At 42.5% G+C, this 21,166-nt stretch overlaps 1 protein-coding gene across 10 annotated transcripts in view; it reads right to left on the bottom strand.

The window, feature by feature from the left end:
• Positions 1-2,963: 2,963 nt before the first annotated feature.
• The window catches only part of MYO9B (myosin IXB), a 118,626-nt gene continuing 100,423 nt past the window's right edge, over positions 2,964-21,166 (bottom strand). For 5 of the 10 annotated variants that reach the window (XM_031947983.1, XM_031947981.1, XM_031947979.1 and 2 more), the window contains 12 exons: positions 19,109-19,150; positions 18,606-18,717; positions 16,135-16,205; positions 10,729-10,921; positions 10,307-10,435; positions 10,054-10,159; positions 9,089-9,220; positions 7,453-7,576; positions 6,157-6,204; positions 5,602-5,738; positions 5,104-5,231; positions 2,964-4,966 (listed from right to left, as the gene is read on the bottom strand). In XM_031947983.1, the coding sequence (XP_031803843.1) occupies positions 4,527-4,966; positions 5,104-5,231; positions 5,602-5,738; positions 6,157-6,204; positions 7,453-7,576; positions 9,089-9,220; positions 10,054-10,159; positions 10,307-10,435; positions 10,729-10,921; positions 16,135-16,205; positions 18,606-18,717; positions 19,109-19,150 (1,662 nt within the window). In that variant the 3' untranslated portion in view covers positions 2,964-4,526. Of the gene's footprint in view, positions 4,967-5,091; positions 5,232-5,601; positions 5,739-6,156; positions 6,205-7,452; positions 7,577-9,088; positions 9,221-10,053; positions 10,160-10,306; positions 10,436-10,728; positions 10,922-16,134; positions 16,206-18,605; positions 18,718-19,108; positions 19,151-21,166 lie in introns of all 10 variants that reach the window. The other 5 variants (XM_031947978.1, XM_031947986.1, XM_031947982.1 and 2 more) reach the window with 2 other exon arrangements.

Here is a 21,166-nt window from a genome sequence, read left to right as displayed (position 1 = left end):
TGAGGAATGATAAATATGAAAAATTTACAGAAACATGGGGAGACTAAATGTGATGCAGTGGGGAAAGCAGAATCCAAAGAATAAAATATAAATGATAATAGATATTAACCTCTTAATTCTATTGCCTTCCCTTTGTGATTTCGTATTTATAGGAAATCTGTATACAGCTTGTGTGTACATTTGCTTCTAGTCTCTCACATTAGATTGTGAGCTCCTCAAGAGAAGGTGACTTTTTCATTTGTTTTTTGGTCCATTAAAAAAAAGATAATAGCCTTTTATTTTCAAAATCCATGCAAAGATAGTTTCCAACATTCACCCTTGTTAAGCCTTGTGTTCCAAATTTTTCTCCCTCCTTTCCCCTCACTCCCTTCCCCTAGACAGCAAGTAACCCAATATGTTAGACACATGTAATTCTTCTGTGCAATATTTCCACATTTATCATGAGCAGGCACTGCCTTTTGTCTCTTTGTATCTCTTAAGACTTAGCACAGTGCCTGGCAGCGCTACAGTAGACACTCAATAGATGCTTATTGACTAGATAATATGTAACAAGTCAACAAAACTTGAGTCAAATTCAAGTCAATGCTGGTGCCATGTGGTCAGTTAGAGGAACACAATCCTCCTTTTAGTAATAGTTACTAAGTTGCGTTTGGGAATGTTTGATGGAAACTGTGTCAAAACGAAATGTATGAATAAACTTAACAAAGCACTGCTAGTTTCTTCTGCTTTGGGCTCCGGAACCCACATGAGCATCGTTGGAAGCCGGGGAAGCCACGGCTTTACCCCATCCCACGCCTAGAGTGCCTAACTGGGCCTGAATAACGCCTCTCCATCAGCTAACGTTCAGCTCAAATCCCAGACTGCCCTCCACTCTCCTTCCGGCTTGGTCACAGGGTCAGCAATTTCCCTATCGTTCCTTACTCTTTAGCATGGCCGGGCCTGCCTAGTCTGGTTGGGAATGCTAAGTCATTACCTCCCGGCTGGCTGGTAAAACCAGGAGCAGAGAGACAGTCAGTGACTGGCTGGTCTGATCTTTTCCCTTCTTGATGGCCTTTTGTAGAACAGTAAGAGGTTGGATGGATCTATATCTTTTACATACAAATATTACATATTTGTATTAGTATTCTCTCCAAGTCAATGCTCAAAAGCATATGACGTTTGAGTGGATGTGGACAAAAAAGTCATCTGGTGGGCAGAACTTAGATAAGGGCATCTCTACACTTTGCTAATAATAAATAACATATAGTCACTTGAGCCCCACAGCTACTGTTTATGGATGAAGATTAAATGGAGAGAGGTTAAGTGACTTGCGTGTGGTAGTATTGCCCATGGGATTCAAACCCAGACTCCTCTGTGGTCCTCTGCCACGTTACCTTGGATGGGCTGCTAATTTAACTTCACAAATGCTTATGCCACATTTATATGGGCATAGCTGTGTCTGGCGCTGGGTTGCCTCTAGGGGGATATAGTTTTTGGCCGCTGATATTTGTTAGCATTTCCCTGCTGTGGGTTGTTTTCTTTTTGACTGGCCTCTGATTTCATGGCTCTAGATGAAACTTCTGCTAATGCAGATCACCACTTGCCCTGTAATTTTTACTCTTAGAGGCCCCCGGGCACACTGAAAGGTGAAGATTGGCCCAGCTACACAGCCAGTAGGTCGGTACAGCTGCAGGAGTTAAACCCAGAGCTTCCTGACTTTTAGGCCAGCTTTCTATCCACATCATGCTATCTCAGGCAAAGTGGATATCAGACCTTGATCAGAAATACTTGTGGCAAAGATTTTTTTCTCTCTCAACCCATCTTTCTCTTTTTTTTTGCTGAGCCATTTGGGTTTAAGTGACTTGCCCAGGATCACACAGCTAGGAAGTGTGTCTGAATCCAGATTTGAACTCGGGTCCTCTGGACTTCAGGGCTGGTGCTCTGTCCACTGTGCCACCTAGCTGTCCTCCTTCCCCCCCTTAAAGCTCTTTATTTTCAAAACATACACACACACGAATAATTTTTCAATGTTGACCCTTGCATAGGTTTGTGTTTCAGATTTTCCCCTCCTTCCCCCCACCCCCTCTCCTAGATGGCAAGCAATCCAATATATATTAAATGTGTATAACTTTGATTTCTTTGCTAATGAGAAAACTCCCTTTGCCAGTATAGACAGGCACCCGGGAGAATTGGCTAGGATAGAGGATGGATGACTTAAAACCAGGCCTTCCTGAATTGTGCCATTCAGCCAAGCTGGCCCCTGCATTCTTTAAATGCAATATTTTTTCTTTCGTCCTTATGGCCGTTGCCTGTTCTTTCACTCATCTCTCTTCAAGATGCAGCTTAAGCACCATGGTCTACATGAGGCCTTTCCATCTTGGTCCTCCAACTCCTATCGCCCCTTTCCCCATGCTACCCTGTATGTGTGTGTATAAACACATATATGAAATTATTCACTACATGCTTTTTTCATATGTACTTTTTAATGTCCCTCAGAATGCAAGCTCATTGTGAATTTATTCTTTTTACTTGTGTTCCTAAAGCCCAGCAGTGCCTGGCCCAGTGTAGGTGCTTAATAGTTGATGACTATCCACTATTTCACACTGCCTTTGGGACACCGTCATACTCCCTTAACTCGGTGTTCACGAACTTGGATGGGAAGAAAAAATACATACTTTAAGAGTCAATCCACACAATAACACTATGAGATTCTATAGGAATCATTTCCATTTTATAGATGAGGAGTCAAACTCTTGTCAGGAGATGGGGAAGTGGGCTGGGGACATGAACAGCAAAGCTGTCTCACCCTACTTGGTAGACTTTCCATCAGTAACCGGAGGGAACAGCTGCTTCCCCTACTCCAATTTCTCCTTGGGTGAACATATCAGTTCCTCTCCCTTCCAACTTGAGCCTTTCTGACGGACTGCTCAGAGGAGCTTTGTTTCAAGAAGGTAATAAATGAGGGACATGAGGAGACAGGCAAAAACAAGTAAGTCATCATTTATTGCAAGTCAGTTGTGCAGGCACTTTTCTATTTGACATAAGGGCAGCATCACCAGGTCCCAGCACACTGGCTGCAGAGGTACCAGGGAGAGAACAGGCAGCTTGGAAAAAGACCAAAGCACAGGCAGGGCATCGGATACCTCTGCTCCAATGAACGTTCAGGAATGTCGCAGCTTTATTATTAAGGACACAAAGAAAAAGAGCTGAGGTCCTGCCCTGGCCCGTGGCCATTTTGACTTCATTTTGGAGCTGGGCAGCATGGAACTGAAGTTTTTCTTCCACTGTGGGAAAGAGGAGAAAAGGGATAGAGGGAAGATGTCCTCTGCTGCTTTCTTTGATAAGACCTGAGGCTCACTGCCTTACCTTCCCCCCCCCCCCCCCCCCCCCCATTTTGTTTGCTGAAAGCAAAATCCCCGGTTTTCTATTTTTTTCCATCCTGTAGTTTGTCCTCGTTGCAGGTCTGTCTCATCTGATTTCCAGTCAATCACCAAGAAAATACAAAGGAGACCAAACGAGGCAGCAAAGGCTACCTGTTAACCACAGGTCGCTTAAGAACAATCTCTCTTCTCTTTATGGTAATGGGTCCCTGGCACACAGAACTTCACTCCCTCACTCCCATGGCACAGACTCTGTGGCAGTGAAGAGAACATCACAAGTGCGACCATGTCATATCCTCGATCCCAGTCTCTGTGGGGCCTGTAAGACGAATGCAGGGAGATGAGAATTCACCTGCTTCCCTAAAAGGACTTATCCATGATCTACCTCAGACAGTCAAACATTTCCTCATACTGTCCCCCAAAGTACTTTTATGGGATCAGTGAAGACACAATGTAAAGGTTCTTTCCATATTTCCAAGTGAAAAGACTTTTGCTTTTGGGTTCTCGGAATGATGTATTCTTCACCAACTTGAATAGGAATTTTGTAATGTATGCTATTGTCAAATTAATGGCCCCAGCTCTTCATTAACTTAAGCACATATTAAAGGAAAGCTGCACAGCATTAATATAAAAGTTTATATATATATATATATATATATATATATAATATATATAATTTGGTCTTCCCTTAAGGCTGTTGTATTTTTAAAATTCTGTAAACTGCATACCAAGAAATAATTACCATAAAAACATACAAAAGAGTAGATTTGGGAAACATTGGCAAAGGGGCCTGTTTTCCCTTTTGGTCCTACTGGATAACCCACAGTGAGCAAATACAAAAGGCAAAGGAGCTGACACAGCACCAAGTATAGCTTGCAAATAGCAGGCTCATCTGCAAAGGTAATTTCATGATTTAATACCTATAAAGATTTTAATTTAATAAGTTCTCCAAGAGCAAAGAATTGATTTTGGAGCACTACTACCTAAGTCCCACAAGGGCACTTTCTGGAAGACCAAGGCAGTGTCCTAATCGATCCCGTCTCACTTAGGAGTACACATACGTAAGTACATGCTCCCCAAGAAAATGACAGGCCAGAACAATCTCAGAGGGCTTATCATCAGCTGCAGGGAAGTTACGACTTGGACCAGTCCACTTTGGGTCCAACTTCAGCCATCAGATTTGTTCGCCTGGGGAACAAAAGGGTAAACCGGAGGGTCAGAGTGTCTCCGCTTGGCTGCAGTTGCCAGGTCATAGTCATTCAAAGGTTCCTGAGCTTGGGCTGGGTCATCCCCTGCTGTGATGTACACAGACTGAATCTGATCCGTTCGCCGGGCTGGCTGCTCCCTGCGTTTCACTGGGACCTCAGTCTCCTTCAAAGATGAAGTCCGCCTCTGGAGGTGGGTTGACATGCCATATGGGAGCTTGATATTAGATGTCGGCATTATTGGAGTCCTCCGAGGAATTTTAATTCTAACTGTCATTGAAGATGGTCTTTGTCTCATCTGAGAAGGGCCTGGATAAGGGTTTGAGGACATCAAAGGAACTGAAATGCTGGATGTTCTAGAAGTAGGCGTACTGTGGCAAGGAAATGCGAATGTAACCATTCCTTTTAAAAGGAAAATAAGGCAAATTATTGCATCATTTGGAAAAGGCAGTGAGACCCTTGAATATCAATGCAGAGGTAACCCCAAATTCTGAAAAATCATAGAAAGTAAGAAAAGTACACACTACCTTAATACTGACCTTCCGTGTCCACCCGCCCTGCTCTGTCTTCCAAAAGGCTCTCGGTGCTTACTGAGGTCTCTGAATCCAGGTTTTCCTCATCTGAGCCTCGCTGATCTAATTCGGGTAATCGGTAAGTTATGTCTTCCCTGTGTGAGGAAAGGATTTAATGTAAATAGCCCATCAATTAAAAAAAAAAATTTAAGAACCACTAAAATCATACCCTGTTGGAAACTACCAGGGACTTTACTGACTATTGACTAATGGGAGAATCCAACTTCTCCCATTTTTTGGATGGACAGAGAAGAGGAAGGGGTTTGCTCAGTTATGGTAAAACAGGGACCAGACCCCATGTCTCCTGTAGGTGAGCCAGGTCCTCCTCCACCCCAATACCCCTCCTTTGGTAGCTGAGATGAGTAGTGATTTTTCCTTGATTTAGGGCTCAGAGGTGACAGGGAAAGGCAAGAAATAGAGGAGGACAGAAATGTGAACAAAAAGAAAGCAAAACTCAGAACTTGCTTTTCTTCCTTTATTGACTGGATACGTTCAATCAGAATTTCCTTCTCCCGGTCATCATCTCCTTCAGCTTGCTCCTCTTGCAGGACACCTAGTCCGTCTAAACTGCCATCACTAAGCTTAGACTTGGGGTTTTTGCTCTAAAACAAAGAAGGACGTGTAAGTGGCAGTCTCTCTTCAATCAAGAGTTAGTACTAGCTATAATAGTAGACAGACAAGCAGGAGAAGCTGACAAGTTGTTAATTCATATATGAAGGGAACATTTATAAGACAGATTCTCTAGATGAATAATGGGAAATCTATCAGGATGTACTTGCTCAGCTCATTAATAGCATATCTTCTTAGCTGTAAATTGATTATTTCTAGGGATTGTTGCAGTCTACTGACTCCCAAAGTTAACAAATGCAAATATCTACAACAGAGTATACATGCATTTTGAGGATATTTAATATGTAGTTGAGTTCATGCTAAAAAAATTTCAATGAAGCCATGAAAACCCAGGTCATGCTGCTGTGCACAAAAGTCATGCATAAGGAGACCACTAAGTTCTGTACGTACCATCACCCCCTCATAGGGAGAAGAAAACCCCAGTTTTAGAGGCCACAGCTAGAGAGAGACACGAAGACCAGGTTGACTATATCAAACATACACTATCACTTAAAGAAGCTCAGACAATAATTGCTCCATGGGGGTAGGGAAGGAAGCATATTGGGTCAGAGGAAACAGGCTTGCTTCATTCAGTTACCCATACCCATCACCCTGTTCCTCCCAACCAAATCTTCATTTTTTGCAGCTATGTACAAAGGAAGGGGGAAAAATTTGTGGGTTTATGCTCTTGGACACGTGAACATGGAGCCAAAGCAACACAATGAATTAAGCAAAGGGGCCAGATCTGTCTGGCTCTTCACGGCCACTTGAGGCTGCTAGGAGCCTGCAGGAACAACTAATGGGTATTCCTTGGACTAAATAATCAAAGTCAACCAGAGGCAAGGAGTTTCCTGGGCAGGCAGAAACTTTGTGGTAGGAGGGTCTCCTGGTTTGTAGTTATAGGACAGTATCCCTTCTCTGGCCTCAGGGGTCAGACTGCTGTTGGCAGAAAAGACTCAGAAGCTACAAATTAGAATGTGACCGGGGAAGCTGAAGGTGAAAAGGTAAGGAGACCAAGAACATTTAGTCTCACGACCAGGATGGATGAGAGCTAAGAGAAGGTACTAGGTACATGCAGAAAATAAATACTCATAAATACTCATGCTCGTGTGTAACACACCTTGCATATTGTTCTATAATACCTATCCTAGCTTGGTGACATATACAGGGCATGAATATAACCCACTTTCTTTTGCTGACATGGACACATGCCCTCTGGCAAGGTGATAAGAGAATTATGGAGGTAGAATATCCTTGTCTTGAACTTTTAATTTGCCAGTGGAAACCCAGTCTGTGACAAAGTTCACTGGAAACAGGAGTCTGGTCTGGGAGATTATTATATGATCCTCTGATTGAATGGATCTTCTGCATTTTACCAAGTCCTAACCCTCAAGTTAGTTACCTTTTCTTGCATCTCAACTAGCCAGGCTCAGTCATTAATTCCCCTGGCCTGCATACCTATTTCTCCTAATCACGCTCTCATTTGTCTTCTGGGTCTTTTCAACTCAACAGCAATAGCCTAGGCCCAAAGGGAGAGAAGAGCTATGGGGCAGAGCCGCTTAAAGATGAAGAAGGAGAGCCTCTGCTGCCCACCATCGCCACAGTGGAATCCTTTTCTTCTGTTCAAGGTTCAGGAGGACTCTCAAATGCTCTAGGACCAAAACGGCCCTCCCCAAGACTGGCCACTGTCAATCACTGAAAGCTTACTGTGTTTTGCCGGAGAAGTGACAATCTTCGAAAAGCTATGGTCTCTGCTGCTTCCAGCTGGTTAATTTCTTCCATTTTTATCTTGTACTTTCTCATTTGTTCCTTGATTAACATCTCTACACACCTGTGGGTAAAGACAGATCTTGTCACATGCAGGTTCTAAAGAGTGGACGAGACAGGGCTTAGATGGTGGGCAGAATGACCTGGGGGATTGCAAGAGTTAAATCCAGAGTAGGCAGAAGCATTTACTCATCCACTGAAGTGGGTACATGCCAGTCAATCCAAACTACTGTCAAAAAAGAACCCTAGTGTTTATTATTAGTGATAATAAACATATATGGGGCACTTTGAGGTTAAAAAAATGCTTTACAAGCATTATCTCATTTGATCCCCCTAACAAGTTTGTGGGATAGATATACTTCCATTTTTATCGACAAAAACATTTGAGACTCAGATTTAAGTGTCACACAGCTAGTAAGTATAGGATTTGGACGTAAGCCTTCTGATAATCATCTGCTACTTCCATTACAATATGCTGGGAAAGCTGGGGAAGGTACAAATACTCCAAGAAATCAGCAAGTAATGAGAAACAGGTGCACGTAAGGCGATCTTGTCAATGAAGTTTGATACAGATGTGAGGGTAGGTCCAGTGTCAGTACAAGATGAGGGAGATTAGGTACAAGATAAAGAGGAAACAATGTGGAGCTGTATTCACAGAGGGATGGTTTTTGCAGTTGCTTTGGATGCTGGCTAAATCTGTAGTGGTCTAAAAGTATCGGCCATGTTCTTTTTAAAGATCTATTCCCAAACCATAGGGATAAATGAGCAGCTTCTCTCTTTCTCAGCTGGTAGTGCTGTCTCTAAAGGCAATGTCAGGGATTTAGAAACTGTTGTTGACTGATCCCAGCAGTCTCTACATCTGGCTTTATGAGAGAATGCTTCACTTAAAGGGGAGAGAGCTCTATGGTCTAATCAGAAGAATGTTGCCAAGATATGGCCATTATTGTAGGATTATAAGCAGAAAGCAGAAAAAGACATAAAAAAGGTTTCCTAGGCTTGTGTGAACTCTCATTTGGGACAACTGTCTATCTCATGGTGCCCCCTCAGTGTATTCAGGCACAGCAGCCCCTCCAGAATCCCTTTTAAGCACCCTTGAGATCTATTAAGTTCTTCTAACTTCTCCTTCCACTTCTTTATGCTTGGACTTTGGCAGCTATTGAAAGCAGTCAGTTCCAATTGTTTCTTAAGTGATGTGAAAAGAATCAGGAGGTCCTGATGAAGGGGAAGATAAAACAGTTCTACATAAGGATGTACTATCAAGATCCCCCTTCCTGGTCTCTTTCTTAAACAAAAGGCATCGTTTCTCCTCCCCTTTGGAAATGATGATGGCACTTCAAAAGAGACAATAACAGATGTTTTCATTCATATTTGAATTTTTTATTCCAGCTTGTCGGAAAAGTAAATTAATATTCAGATGATATGAACGGTGAAATCCTTCTGCCACTGCCATGGAAGAAAAGTTCCCATTGGAATGAGAGAATGAATCCCCTCCCCCAGATTGAAGCATCAATTATCTATATCAATCACATTATTTATGTGACAAGTGTCTGATTCATGATAAGCCCCTAAGACTCACGTGGTGGTTTTCAAGACGTCCTTCATACTAGTGAGGGGATCTGAGTGGTCAGGACAGCGCAGCAGGCAAGGGGCAAAGACGATCGCCAGAGCACTGGGTGACATCCTGTTCACTTCCTCGATTAGAGCCACTCTGCCATGTAAAATATCAAACTGATTATTGAAAGGATCTATGCTCTTAAGGCACTTATTTTTGCAAGTAGAGACTTGGACTCTCACCCTTTATCAGTGGGGATTTCCATGGTGGGCTGGTGTGGGGGCTTGTTTCACCAAAGCCTCGCAGGCCCACTGTCACCAGCACGAAGTGGCCACCGTGAGGGTGAGTCAGGGGACTTTGCAAATGAAGCCGTGGGCAAGAGCCTTGGCAGGTGCTAGCTCCCTGGTTTTTCAAAGGCTTTAAAAAATGGCCAGCAGATTGACCATACATCTCCCATCTAAGGATTAGCCCAGTTGAGTTCAGAGAACTGCCTGTCAACTATAGGTTTTATATTGTAAATCAAAAGTTCCCAAGGAATTCATACATGTGATTCTATCAGGCACTCAAAACTCTCAGGAGAACATTTAGTGTTCTGCATGGGAAGTGTACACAAGGCCCATATTGTCCCAAGCCCAGCTGGACATGCCCCTGGTCTCTCTGCCCAGGTCTTTTCATCTTTGTTCCCTCCGTCTCTTCCACACCCTCTCTCTATTGGCTAGGGGCCCTCTGGATTGTCTTCCACCCCCCCTGTACATCCTGAGCACCTGTGCTGCATCCCTGGGCTCTGCCACGGTGTGTGGTGGCAGTCTGGGTGCCTGCCTCCTTTCTGTTTGCAGGAGTGCCTTCTGACGACTTCCTGCTCAGGGCACTCTCGAAGGGGAGGCTAGCTCTAGCAGCATTAACGCTGCTCCCAGTTTAACTTTCCATTGAGAGGGGCGGTGTCCGCGGCAGGCCACACCATCTCACACCATCCAGCGAGAGGAACTTACTTGACAAGATGGAAGATGAGCCGCTCCAGGGTGTTGTGATTGGCCTGGGGAAGATGCTCTAGGACAGCGTAGATGGCAGCGAGCTGCTCCTGCTTCTCTGGTAGCTCTGCAGGGACAGAGGAAGAAAAGCATCAGCACGAGTCCATCTTGTTCCTCCCTCTCACCCCGTCCTCGCGGTCTCCAGCCAGACCCTGGCTCCAGAGAAGCCGCGGGCCCAAACATGCCAGGAATGTTGTGCCCTGAGGACACTCACCCACGGCTCGGAGAAAGTCATTGTACTGAGCAAATGTCATGAGAGGTTCTGGCAGCTCTCTCAGCCACAGCTTCAGAACCCCAGTGATGGCATGAATGGGGTAATTCTCCAGTTTCACTGAATTAGGATCTGAAGGGGAAAAAATGACTCTATAAGCCAAACATTTAACTTTGGGAGAGAATAAGGAGTCAGTCTGCAGAAGGAGAGGGAGGCAGAGCTTCCCCTAACACCTCATCTCTAGAAGCGAAAGTGACTCATTTAATAAGGTGTTCTGGGGGAAAATGCACCTATTTTTGGATCAGAGGAGAAAGGGATGGCCAGGAATGACTCAACGATGACTCACTGATTGTCCCTCAGTAGTGGAGAGGAAACAGGAGCCGCATCTGCCGGACAGCCCTGGTTGGGCTCTGCAGCCCTCGTACCTGTTTGCAGGGACTGTTTGAGTTCTCGCATTCGATTGGCCGCCCCTGACTTCCGATAAATTCCTTCGGTGTATAAGCCGTGCATCTCCACATGTTCCAGTAGCTTCTCCAGGACCACGGGCACGGAAATCTTGTCGTTGGTCAGGTTGCTCACGGACACCCCAAAGTGCCGCGTCTCTGCTCCAGGTTCACTCTGTGTCAGAGCAGGCAGACCAGATCTCAGAGAGTGCGTGCAGTACGCGTACTGGACGCCAGAAGCTTAAAAAGCGTGGCGCCTCCCGTCCATCCCTGCCGCAGGCACTCCCCAGGCTTCCGTCCACAACACCCTCTGCCTCTCCTCTCACTCCCAACCACGCCATCATTTCATCACTGGCTTGGACACCTTATTTAAATTCCATTTTTACACAGCACCCCCTGCTTTCAACCTTCAAGATTGTCATCATCTCCAAGCCACTTTAGTCAGTCCCTGGGTCTTGGGACCACTCAGAACTTAGGAATTTCCTTCCTTGACACCTAGAATCTCTTGATTTTTTCTTTCATTCTTTCACTCTTACTTGCTGAGCTTAATTTTTGCGCTTATAGTGAAGGAGACTTCCTCTTTCACTTCACTTAATTGACCTTAGACAGAATGCTGGAAGATTTGGATTTGAAAATGTCTCAAACACTTCCTAGTTGGATGACCCTGGGCAAGTAGCTTAATCTTTCTTCAGCCTCAGTTTTCTCATCTGCAAAATGGGGACTGTAACAGTACCTATCTTATGTGGCAGTTGTGAGACTCAAATGAGATCATATATGTTAGAGGTTTTGTAAATTTTAAAGCACTACATAAATGTTAGATATTATTATTGTTATTAATCAAAGAGCTGTCTTCTGGCTTCATGTTATTCCTTAGCCAAGCCTCCACAGATTGTATAGTTACTTCAGAATCATCCTTAACAAACCTCACATCTAGTCCAAGGTTATTTCCTTTACAGAAAAGAAGTGAAGAGCCCTTATTCAATTAACCATCTGGATCCTCACCACTAACAGGCAAATCTCTTCCTCTTAACTTTTTTACCCCACTTGAATTTTCTCTCTCCTACCTTTCACCCCAAACTACTAAAAAAAGCTTCCTACACTCACTTCTCAGTCCTCGGCACCCAGCCCAGCTGCTCTCTTCCAAGTACCCACTGATCTCTCCAGGCTTTTTCCCAGTCCTCACCAATCTGGACCTCACTGAAGCCTTTGACCCTGCTGACCATCCTCTCTTCTCTGGATTTTTGTGACAATGCTTTCTCTTAGTCCTTCTAGCTGCTTGACTTCTCTTCTTCAGCCTAATTTGCTGAACCATCATTCATTTCACATTCCCTAACTGAACATACTCCAAAGTTCTGTCCTGGGTTCTCTTCCCTCTTAAGATCTCAGCAGGTGACTCTGTTGGTTCCTATGTAAAATCAGAGTCATTCTAAAGTGATCCCATGTTTTAACTTGCTTGTCTATGGCTTTGTGCAAACAGCCTGTAGGAGAGGTCCTACTGCAGGAACGTTAATCTACCTTAGCTTGAATTCCATTTTCTCATAATGAATAGCTCTGCTGCATGTGTTCATTTGCCCCATATTTTCATAAAAACTTATAGTATAATCAAAATACATAAGGAGCAACTGAAGTGGCACTAACCCCATCTCACTGAAATACAAAAGATTCAGGATTGTCTTTCCTTTATGTGGGAGTGGTTTACTCTTCTATAAAAAGCAACTTCCAACTGTGGTGGGCCCACCCAATGCTTACTGCCTTAGTATGCAGAATAAAATTCTTTTAACTTTTCTGAGTTTGTCTCACTAATCAGGGCAAAAGTTAAAATAAAAGTTTCTTTTTAATACGGGTACCCGGAGCTCAACTCCTGCATATCAAGCTTTTTGAACCGGATATCCTATATAAAAGGCTCTCAAGCTCAGCAAGTCTCTAACAGAACTCATTATCTTTCCCTAAATACTCAACTTGCATTCTAAACTTTCCTATTCTTGTTAAGTAGCATCCTTTCTGACTTTTTAGCTTCAATCTCTCACTTTCTTCACCTCATATATCTAGCCAGTTACAAATACTGTCATCTGAACTTCTGAAGCATCATCTTTTGATATCTGTTCTCTTGCCTCTTCTTCACTCATTCATTCAGTCATCAGCCTGGTTGAGGACTTTGTCCCCTCACACTTGGACTATTGGTAGTGTCTGAATTTTTCTGCCTATCTTTTTTCCTCACTCCAACCCATCATCCACTATTGCCAAAGGGATTTTCCAAAAACATACACCTGACTATGCCTTTCCCTAACTTAGTAACTACTTATGGCTTCTATTACCTGAAGGATCAAATAAAAACCCCTTTGTTTGGATTTTAAAGCCCTTCCCAGACCTGTCCCACTGTAAATTTCCAGACTTTTTATTCATGACATCCCTTCCTATACTATACAGCTCAGTCATTCCGGCCTTCTCTCTGCTCCTTTCTAGCCTGGATCTGTCCATGCAGAGGCCGAGCAGCATGTCTGGAAGACATTTTCTCCTCTAAGGATCACTGTCCAAAGCTCAGCTCAGGCACCATTCTTCTACCTGAAGCCTTACTAATCCCTTCACTTGCTTTGATCCTCTCCCTACAAGCCTCCCAATTACATGATATTTACTTTCTGTAAACTTATATATGTCCATTGTCTCTCCTGATAAAATGGAAGCTTGCCGAAAGTAGGAACCATTTCGGTTTGTCTCTGGAGACTCCCAGTGGCTAACAGAATGCTTGGCACGTACCAGATTCTTAATAAGTGCTTGATGGGTAAGATGTCTTCTTCCATCTGCTCTGTTCACTGTATCCCCTTCCCTAGCTATCGCAAAGGAAAGAGGCAGCTCTAATTCCTCGCTTTTCCCTTGACATTCTTGCTGTCATTGTCTCCCAGTCTTTGGGGACTTGTGTCATTTTTCTCTCCCCACTGGGGGCTTCTCCTAGGTTTACAAATATACTAAGGTTTTTCCTAATCTAAAAAGAAAACTCCTTCCCTTGAATTTCTCAATCTACAACTACCATACAATTTCTTTTTCCATTTATACTCAAACTTTTCAAAGAAACAGCTCTACTTACTACATTCATTTTATTTCTTTAGTCCCTGCTATGGACTGGAACCACAGCCTCACAGACTCCTGGATGTAGAGCCGAAGTTGGGTCCCTCATTTTGCAGATCAGAAAACAGGGCCCTCCAGAGGTTAAGTCATTTGCTCAAGGTCACCAATGATTTTTAAATCACTAAATCCAACAGATTTTCCTGACTTCATTATTCTTGCCCTTTCATGACTTTGCCCTGCTTAAAGAATAAGGCCCAAGCCCCAGCAGAATCCCCCACCTCACACTCTATTGAGGAGACCAGTTGTTCCCTGAAAGTCCCTCTATTCTTCTGTCTCAAAGCCCTGACACCCCTCCTTGTTCCTTCTTCTTCTACTCCAGGCACCAGTGTTTTTAAGTCTAACATGGCCCTTATCCAGGAGAAGACTCACTCAGGCCTAGTGTGTTATTTTAATCCTCAGTGCCCCAACCTAACCCTGGGTGATAGAGCCCTTACATTTTCCTGTGACCACCAGGCAGACATCTGACCATGTCAAGCTCCCCTAAAGCTACTAAGTGACAGCCATGGTGTGCTCACTTAGCTTATGAGTGCAAAGCCTCTCCCCGCAGTATCAGGCTGCTTTACTGCAGCTCTAAATATTCAAGTATTCCATAGCTATAGTGCAGCTGAAGCTTAAGTTAATTGGTTTAATAGCCTATGGAGCCTATGGGGAAAACTGCCAATTTTTCCTAGGAGAGGCCAGCAACTGAAAATCCTGTGCCTTTTTGGGCTCGTCTTCCAGCAGAATGTCCTAGAAGAGGGCCCCACACCCTTTTGGGTGTGGCCTCTAGATCCTGCTCAGAATCTCTGAGGCTCGTTGGGGTTCTTTCCAAGGGACTTGTCCTCTTATGGGGGCTTCCAGAGGGTCTAGACCCCCAAAGAGGGAGAGCCCAACTGAGGGCAGAGGGCTTCTTGCTTCATCGCCAGTCGCTTCATGCCCCAGGTACAGAATAGGCCTGGCCTTGTAGGCTCTGTGGGTCTCTCTGGCCTACCTGGCCCAAAGAACTTATGCTCAGCCAACCTTCCCTCGGGGGCACTGTGCTTCCTTAAGCCTTGGCCTTATGGCTAAAATGCCACGAGTCATTTTGCCAACTGCCTTTTCTGAGTGCTCCTCTCTTCCCCTTCCAATGCACTCTCCAACCCTGACGAGGGCCCTGCTTCATTTGTAAGGATGGGCTGGTTCTTTCTCTGCTTCCTACTTCCCTGCCTGGACATCTTCCTCTCCTGCCCTTCCACTCTGTCCTCCAGTTCTGGCTCCAAGGTAACCTCGGTCACCTCTATCATCCTCTACCTCCCAAGCCCCGCTGGGACAACATCCGACTTGAATCTGTGGAGCCCTAGGTCACATCCCAGTCCTGATCCTTGCTAGCCAGGTGATGCCAGGACCCCAGGACTCTACCTTTGAGCCTCAGTCCTCCTGTGTGAAAGGAAGCAAAGGCCTCCAATGCTCAGTCCAGAGGATTATGAAATGAAGGATGTCTGTAAAGCCTCTAGTGCTACAAGAACGGGAGATGATACTTGTGCTTCTGCCCCGGACTATCTTTATAGCAGAGTCCTCCTTCCCCCAGAAATGGGGTCTGTCTTTTTTTTTTTATCTCAGGGCTTAAAGCCATGCCTTAAAGAAGATCATACTCGGTGCTTAGCGAAGAGATTGTGACCCTTGGTGGGGGAGCAACCAGCCCAAAGCAGCCTCCACCCACGGCCTAAAATCAAAAGCTCTATACAAATCAGTCAGAGTCAACCTCCTCAGCCCTGGGTCTGCGGTCAGGAAGATGTGGGTTCAAATGCAGCTCCAGACAGTCACCAGCTGGGTGACCTCAGGCAAGGCATTAATGTCTCTCAATCTAGGGTTGGTGTGAGGATCCAATGAAATAAAATTTTTAAAGCACTTTTCAAACACTAAAGCATTAGATCAGGGGTCCTCAAACTATGGCCACGGGTCAGATGCAGCAGCTGAGGACGTTTATCCCCCTCACCCAGGACTATGAAGTTTCTTTATTTAAAGGCCCACAAAACAACGTTTTTGTTTTTACTATAGTCCGGCCCTCCAACAATCTGAGGGACAATGAACTGGCCCCCTATTTAAAAAGTTTGAGGACCCCTGCATTAGATAAATGTTTCTGTTACTATTATTACACAGTAATAATACTGTAAAGTTTCCATAGGATGATGACCATGGAGACCATGGCCACGATCATGGCCCAAGGCCTCAAGTCATAGAGAATGTAGTGGTGCTAGGGGATAGAGCTCTTCACCTGGCTATCGCTCTTGTACTAATAACACTTACCTTCCTTCCAAAAGAGGAACAACAAGTCTGAATTTTGTGTACACATTTCTTGTGGCAGGTCATCTTGCAAACTAGAAAAAACAGGTAGTAGGAATGAAGAGTTGTTAAAATCATTCAGACTTAAGTCAAGCTTTTGTAAGAAAAAGTAGCTCTTCTGGGGATTTTTTAGAATATTACAAATCTTAACCAGATGATTTATATAGTCAAAATCAAGTGTATGTATATGTATGTGTGTATGCTTATGAAAAGGCAACAGGATTCAGGGATAGAACTGCATCCCTAAACCTTAGAATTTAGCAGGTAGATTCAAGTCCCAGCTCTTTGCTGATGAACCATTCATTTATATGTGACCTTGGTCATATGACTTCACATCTGTGCCTATCCTGTCATCTAGAAAGCAATGGTGTAGTCTCTCTCTTTTTTTCTTTTAATTTATTTATTTAATAGCCTTTTATTTACAGGATATATGCATGGGTAACTTTACAGCATTAACAATTGAATGGTGTAGTCTCAATGATTTCTCTGTCTTCAAGAGCTAATAAACAGTTGATGATTCTGATGAACCTCACAAAATAAGCAAAAATGTAGTTTCTTTCCCTCTACATAGGAAAAAGAAAGAATGCTTTATTGTTTTTTAGGATCATTAATGTCCCAGTGCATCACAAATCAATTCTCTTCCTAGCCAGAAGTCAATGTGCATTAATATGAAAGCCCTCCACCTTCATGGGGAAGAATGCCAAAGCATGCTCCAAGCCCAGGGATTTGGGGTAACTCAGGAGAATGCACTGGCACTGTGCCACCCAACAAGGGAGGCAGTTGGTTTTCAACAAATAGATTCTTTTTATTTTTACATTATCTTCATTTCCAAATAAGCTACCTCTTCATAACCCTGAGGCAGCCCTCTCTTTTGAGAAATAATAAAAAAGGAGAAAAATGTATTTCAGCAAAACCAACACATGAACTGAGCCTAATGCATGTAATGTTTCATACACATAATGTTCCTCCCACCTTTGCAGAAAATAGAAACAGGTGTATTCTCCTACCTCTTTGAGATTGTGTCCATTCACTGGAATCAGTGTTCAGTTTTTATTTCTTTCTTTTCCACTGTCTTGACTGTATTTGTTGTGCATATTGTTTTCTTGGTATTGCCTACTTTACTACATTCTAAGTGTTCTCATGCTTCACTCAACTCTTCATATTCAATATTGCTTTCACTGCAATATAGTTCACCATGTTCACATACCACATTTGTTAAGCCATTCCCTAATCAATGAACATCTAATGGTAATAAAAAGTGGCTAAGACTATTTTGGCATATATGTGACCACCTTTGACCTCCCTGAAGTACATCAAAAGCTCTCTGGGATCTTAAACATTTTGGTCATTTTCTGATCATATTTTCACATTGCTTTTCTAAAATGATCAGATCATTTTACACTGTATTTATTATTAGCGTGTTTGTCTTTTTACAACCTCCTCAATATATCCCCACCATTTGTAATCTTTGCCAAACTTCTGTGATATATAACTTTAGAATTGTTTTGATTTAATTTATCTTATTATCATTAATTTTTAATAATCATTAAAGACATGTATTTACTAAGTCTGGGTTAGTGAAGCTAATTCCCCATACTGCTGAAATCATATGAAATATTCATATGGAAGGCAGGACGATATAGCAGAAAAATTCTGGAATCAAAAATCTTGAGCTTTCAATCATCACTAATTAGTGTATGATCTGAATAAATCATTCACTGTCCTTGTTCCTCAAATTTCTATATAAAAAAAGTGCTTTGGAAAGCATTAAACACTTTTTACAAAGACAAGCTCCCTTTCCAGTCTAATCTCATGCTGCTCTCTTTCATAAATTCTGGGCTCTAGCCAAACTAGATTACTCATGGTCTCTCACACACATTTTGCATTTTCCCAGCTCCATAAACTTGCTGAGAAAGTTCTCTCCTCTATCTACCTTGTTATCCTACCCAATTTCAAGGTCTGCTTCTTATATGAAACCTTTACTCAGTCCTCCAGCCAATAGTGATAGATTTTTACATCAGAGTTCACTATATTTATATGTGTGTGTGTGTGTGTGTGTGTGTGTGTGTGTGTGTGTGTGTGTGTCTGTTTTATCTCTCTTACCAGACCAAGCTCATTGAAGGCAGGGGGTGTGGTTTATTTTTACTTCTCCCTTAGTGCCTATGTCTGGCACAGGAATTTCTAACTAGGAAGCCCAAGGCATTTACCAAGGAGAATAAGCAAATAAGCATATGTTGAATAAATAGATCAGAATGATTTAACCAGCAAGGATAAAAACACCAAAAGGAAATACATAGCAGTCTGGACAGTAATAAATCTATATAATTACAAACACTGTTGGTGGAATCCCTACAGGGGTCTGTGGAACCATGGGACTCCTCAATACAAAGCAGTTTCAACCTTGTTGCTTTATGGCTGAACTATCTGTGACTCACCATTGCAAAGAAGTGCTTTATCCATGGGCCAGATGTAGGATAGGCAGTGTTCACAAGACTGGGGGATGCTCACTTGGTAGCTTGCAAACACATGACCATTGTGCTCCTGAATCTGAAATAGCAGCAAGTCACATCAGAAGGCAACTCTGTCCATCCCTCCAACCCCCAATGTAAGGAAAAAAGTGAATGAAGAAAATGGCATTCCAACACCATGACTTCCTTCTATACTGGTTTCCCTAAGAGAAGTAAAATTTCCAGAATTCAAGCTTTATGACTACTTCTGGCCACTGTCAACATTAAAAAACAAACGAACAAACAAAAAAAACCTATTCTCACCAAGCCATTCTCAAAATAACAAAACCCAATTTAAAATATATATAATTTTAAAAAATATCTATGAGCTGTCTACATTACAGAAATATACCCTTTGAAAAATCTTGGAAAGACTGGATCATTTATAAAAACACATAATCATTTAATTTGAAAATTTAAAATATACTCACTGCACGATCTTGCTTTCGCTTTTTCTTCTGAGATTTGCTTTGCTGTGAGGAAACAAAGAAAGAAACAAACAAAAAAGCCTATTTTTGAGTTCCCAATAATTTTATTGATTTACACTAGTTGGGCCTCCACTTGAAGCTGTCCCTGGAATCTCAAAGTTGGAAGTGATCTTGGAAACTATTTGGTCCAACCCATACTGGAACAAGAACCCTTATCATTATATATCTGACAAGTGGTCCTTTTTCTATATTTGCTTGAAGACCCTCAGTGAAGGGACCTATTTTACATAGGCCTAAATCGTTTTAGTTTCTATTCAGTGCTCCTGGCTCTGTTCCCCTGTCCCAAACTAAGGAGAATAGGTCCAACCTCCCTTTCGATAAGAGTTCTTTGGCCATCATGTTCTTCTAAAATTCTCTCTTCTCCAAGCTAAACATTCTCAGTTCTTTTAATTGCTCTTTAGATGACCTTGGGAGCCCTTCCCTAGCATGGCTATCCTCTAAACACTCTTTATCTTATACACATTCTGCTTAAGATGTGCCATATGGAACTATCCTAGAGGTGGAGTTACTGTGCCACCTATCCTTAATGTCACCTAAAATTATTCTAGCTGTGGTCTGATGAGGGCAGATGAAACCAGGGCTAAAATACTTCTCTAGTTTGGGGCAAGCTAATAGTTCATTAGCTTTTCAGACAGTCATACTATACTGTAGATTAAAGCTTGTGCTCCACTAAATCGTCAAATATTTTTCAAACCATCTGGTATCTAGAGACTTCTCTTCTTATTTTGTATTTGTGATTTTTTTTTTAAACTCAAGTATAAGGACATCATCAATATTATTTTTCTTCTTAAGATATAGATTAATGTTAAAGTCTGTCAAATTCTTTCAGAATCCCAGCTGTGGTATATGTAAACACGACAAACATATCATCCCTCATTCTAGACAAAGACAACAGTACACCAACCAGGACAAGCACAGATGCTTGGAGGTGTTTCTTTCAAGCAAATCATGGGTTTGACTATTTGAGCAGTGGAGCATCTACTTAATCATGCTAGTATCTTGACCTTATCTCTCCATCTTTTGCATAAAAATAGCATGAAAAACTTTCAAGAGTATTTTATTTTTCCAATTACATGCAAAGATAGTTTTCAACATTCATTTTTGTAAGATTCTGTTACAATTTTTTTTCTTCCTCCCTCTCTTACCTACCCCTTCCCTAAGACAGTAATCAATTCAGTATGGGTTATCTATCTATCTGAAATCATATCATTAAAGACATTCAAATACTTTGCTAAAATCTAGGTAAACCCTATTTGTGGCATTTTTCTGATCTATCAGCCCAATAAATCTATCCAACAAAAAAATGAGGTTAGTCTTGCCCTGTCCTTGACAAAGTCATGACTATTTTTTTAAACTAGAGGTATACTAACCATCTGTTCCTAGAATCACAGAATTGAGGAACAGTTCAGTGGTCATACTGTCCCTAGCACATGAAAGTCTAGCTTCTGCTTGAAGACCTTCAAGGAAAGGGAACTCACTGTCTCTTGAGCCCCTTCCACTTTGTCATGATTCTAATGGCTAGGAAGATTTTCCTGACATCTGGCCAAAAATTTATGTCTTTGAAGCATTCTCCATACTACCTCAATCCCACCAAATTATTTTGGGTTCTGCCCTCTGGGGCCAAACAGAACAAGCCTAGTCACTCCTCCATATGAAAGCCCATTGCATATTGAACACAGTTCTGATGTCCTTAATAAAGATCTGTTCTAGAATTTTATCAAGATGTGAAATTCAGTACCCTAGATCTAGATAATTCTAGTATCTTCCTTTATTGAAAACAGAAACAATATTTTCTCCTTTGCCAATCTGTGGAATCTTTCCTGTTTTCCAAGCTCTTCTCCAGATCAGTGACACTAGCCAATTTCTTTGATATCCTGGAAAGTAGGCGATCTGGATCGAGGGCTGTTGGATGTTCTTTTCTGCTACTTTACTTATAAATTCCTGATTAGCCACTTCTTTTATCCTTTGCAGTTTTTTTCTTAGACTGAAAGAGAAATCAAT

This window comes from Sarcophilus harrisii, chromosome 1 (assembly GCF_902635505.1).
Source record: "Sarcophilus harrisii chromosome 1, mSarHar1.11, whole genome shotgun sequence".
NCBI lineage: Eukaryota > Metazoa > Chordata > Mammalia > Dasyuromorphia > Dasyuridae > Sarcophilus > Sarcophilus harrisii.
The sequence above is the reverse complement of the archived record's forward strand: the minus strand, read 5'-3'. Positions and strand labels throughout refer to the sequence as shown.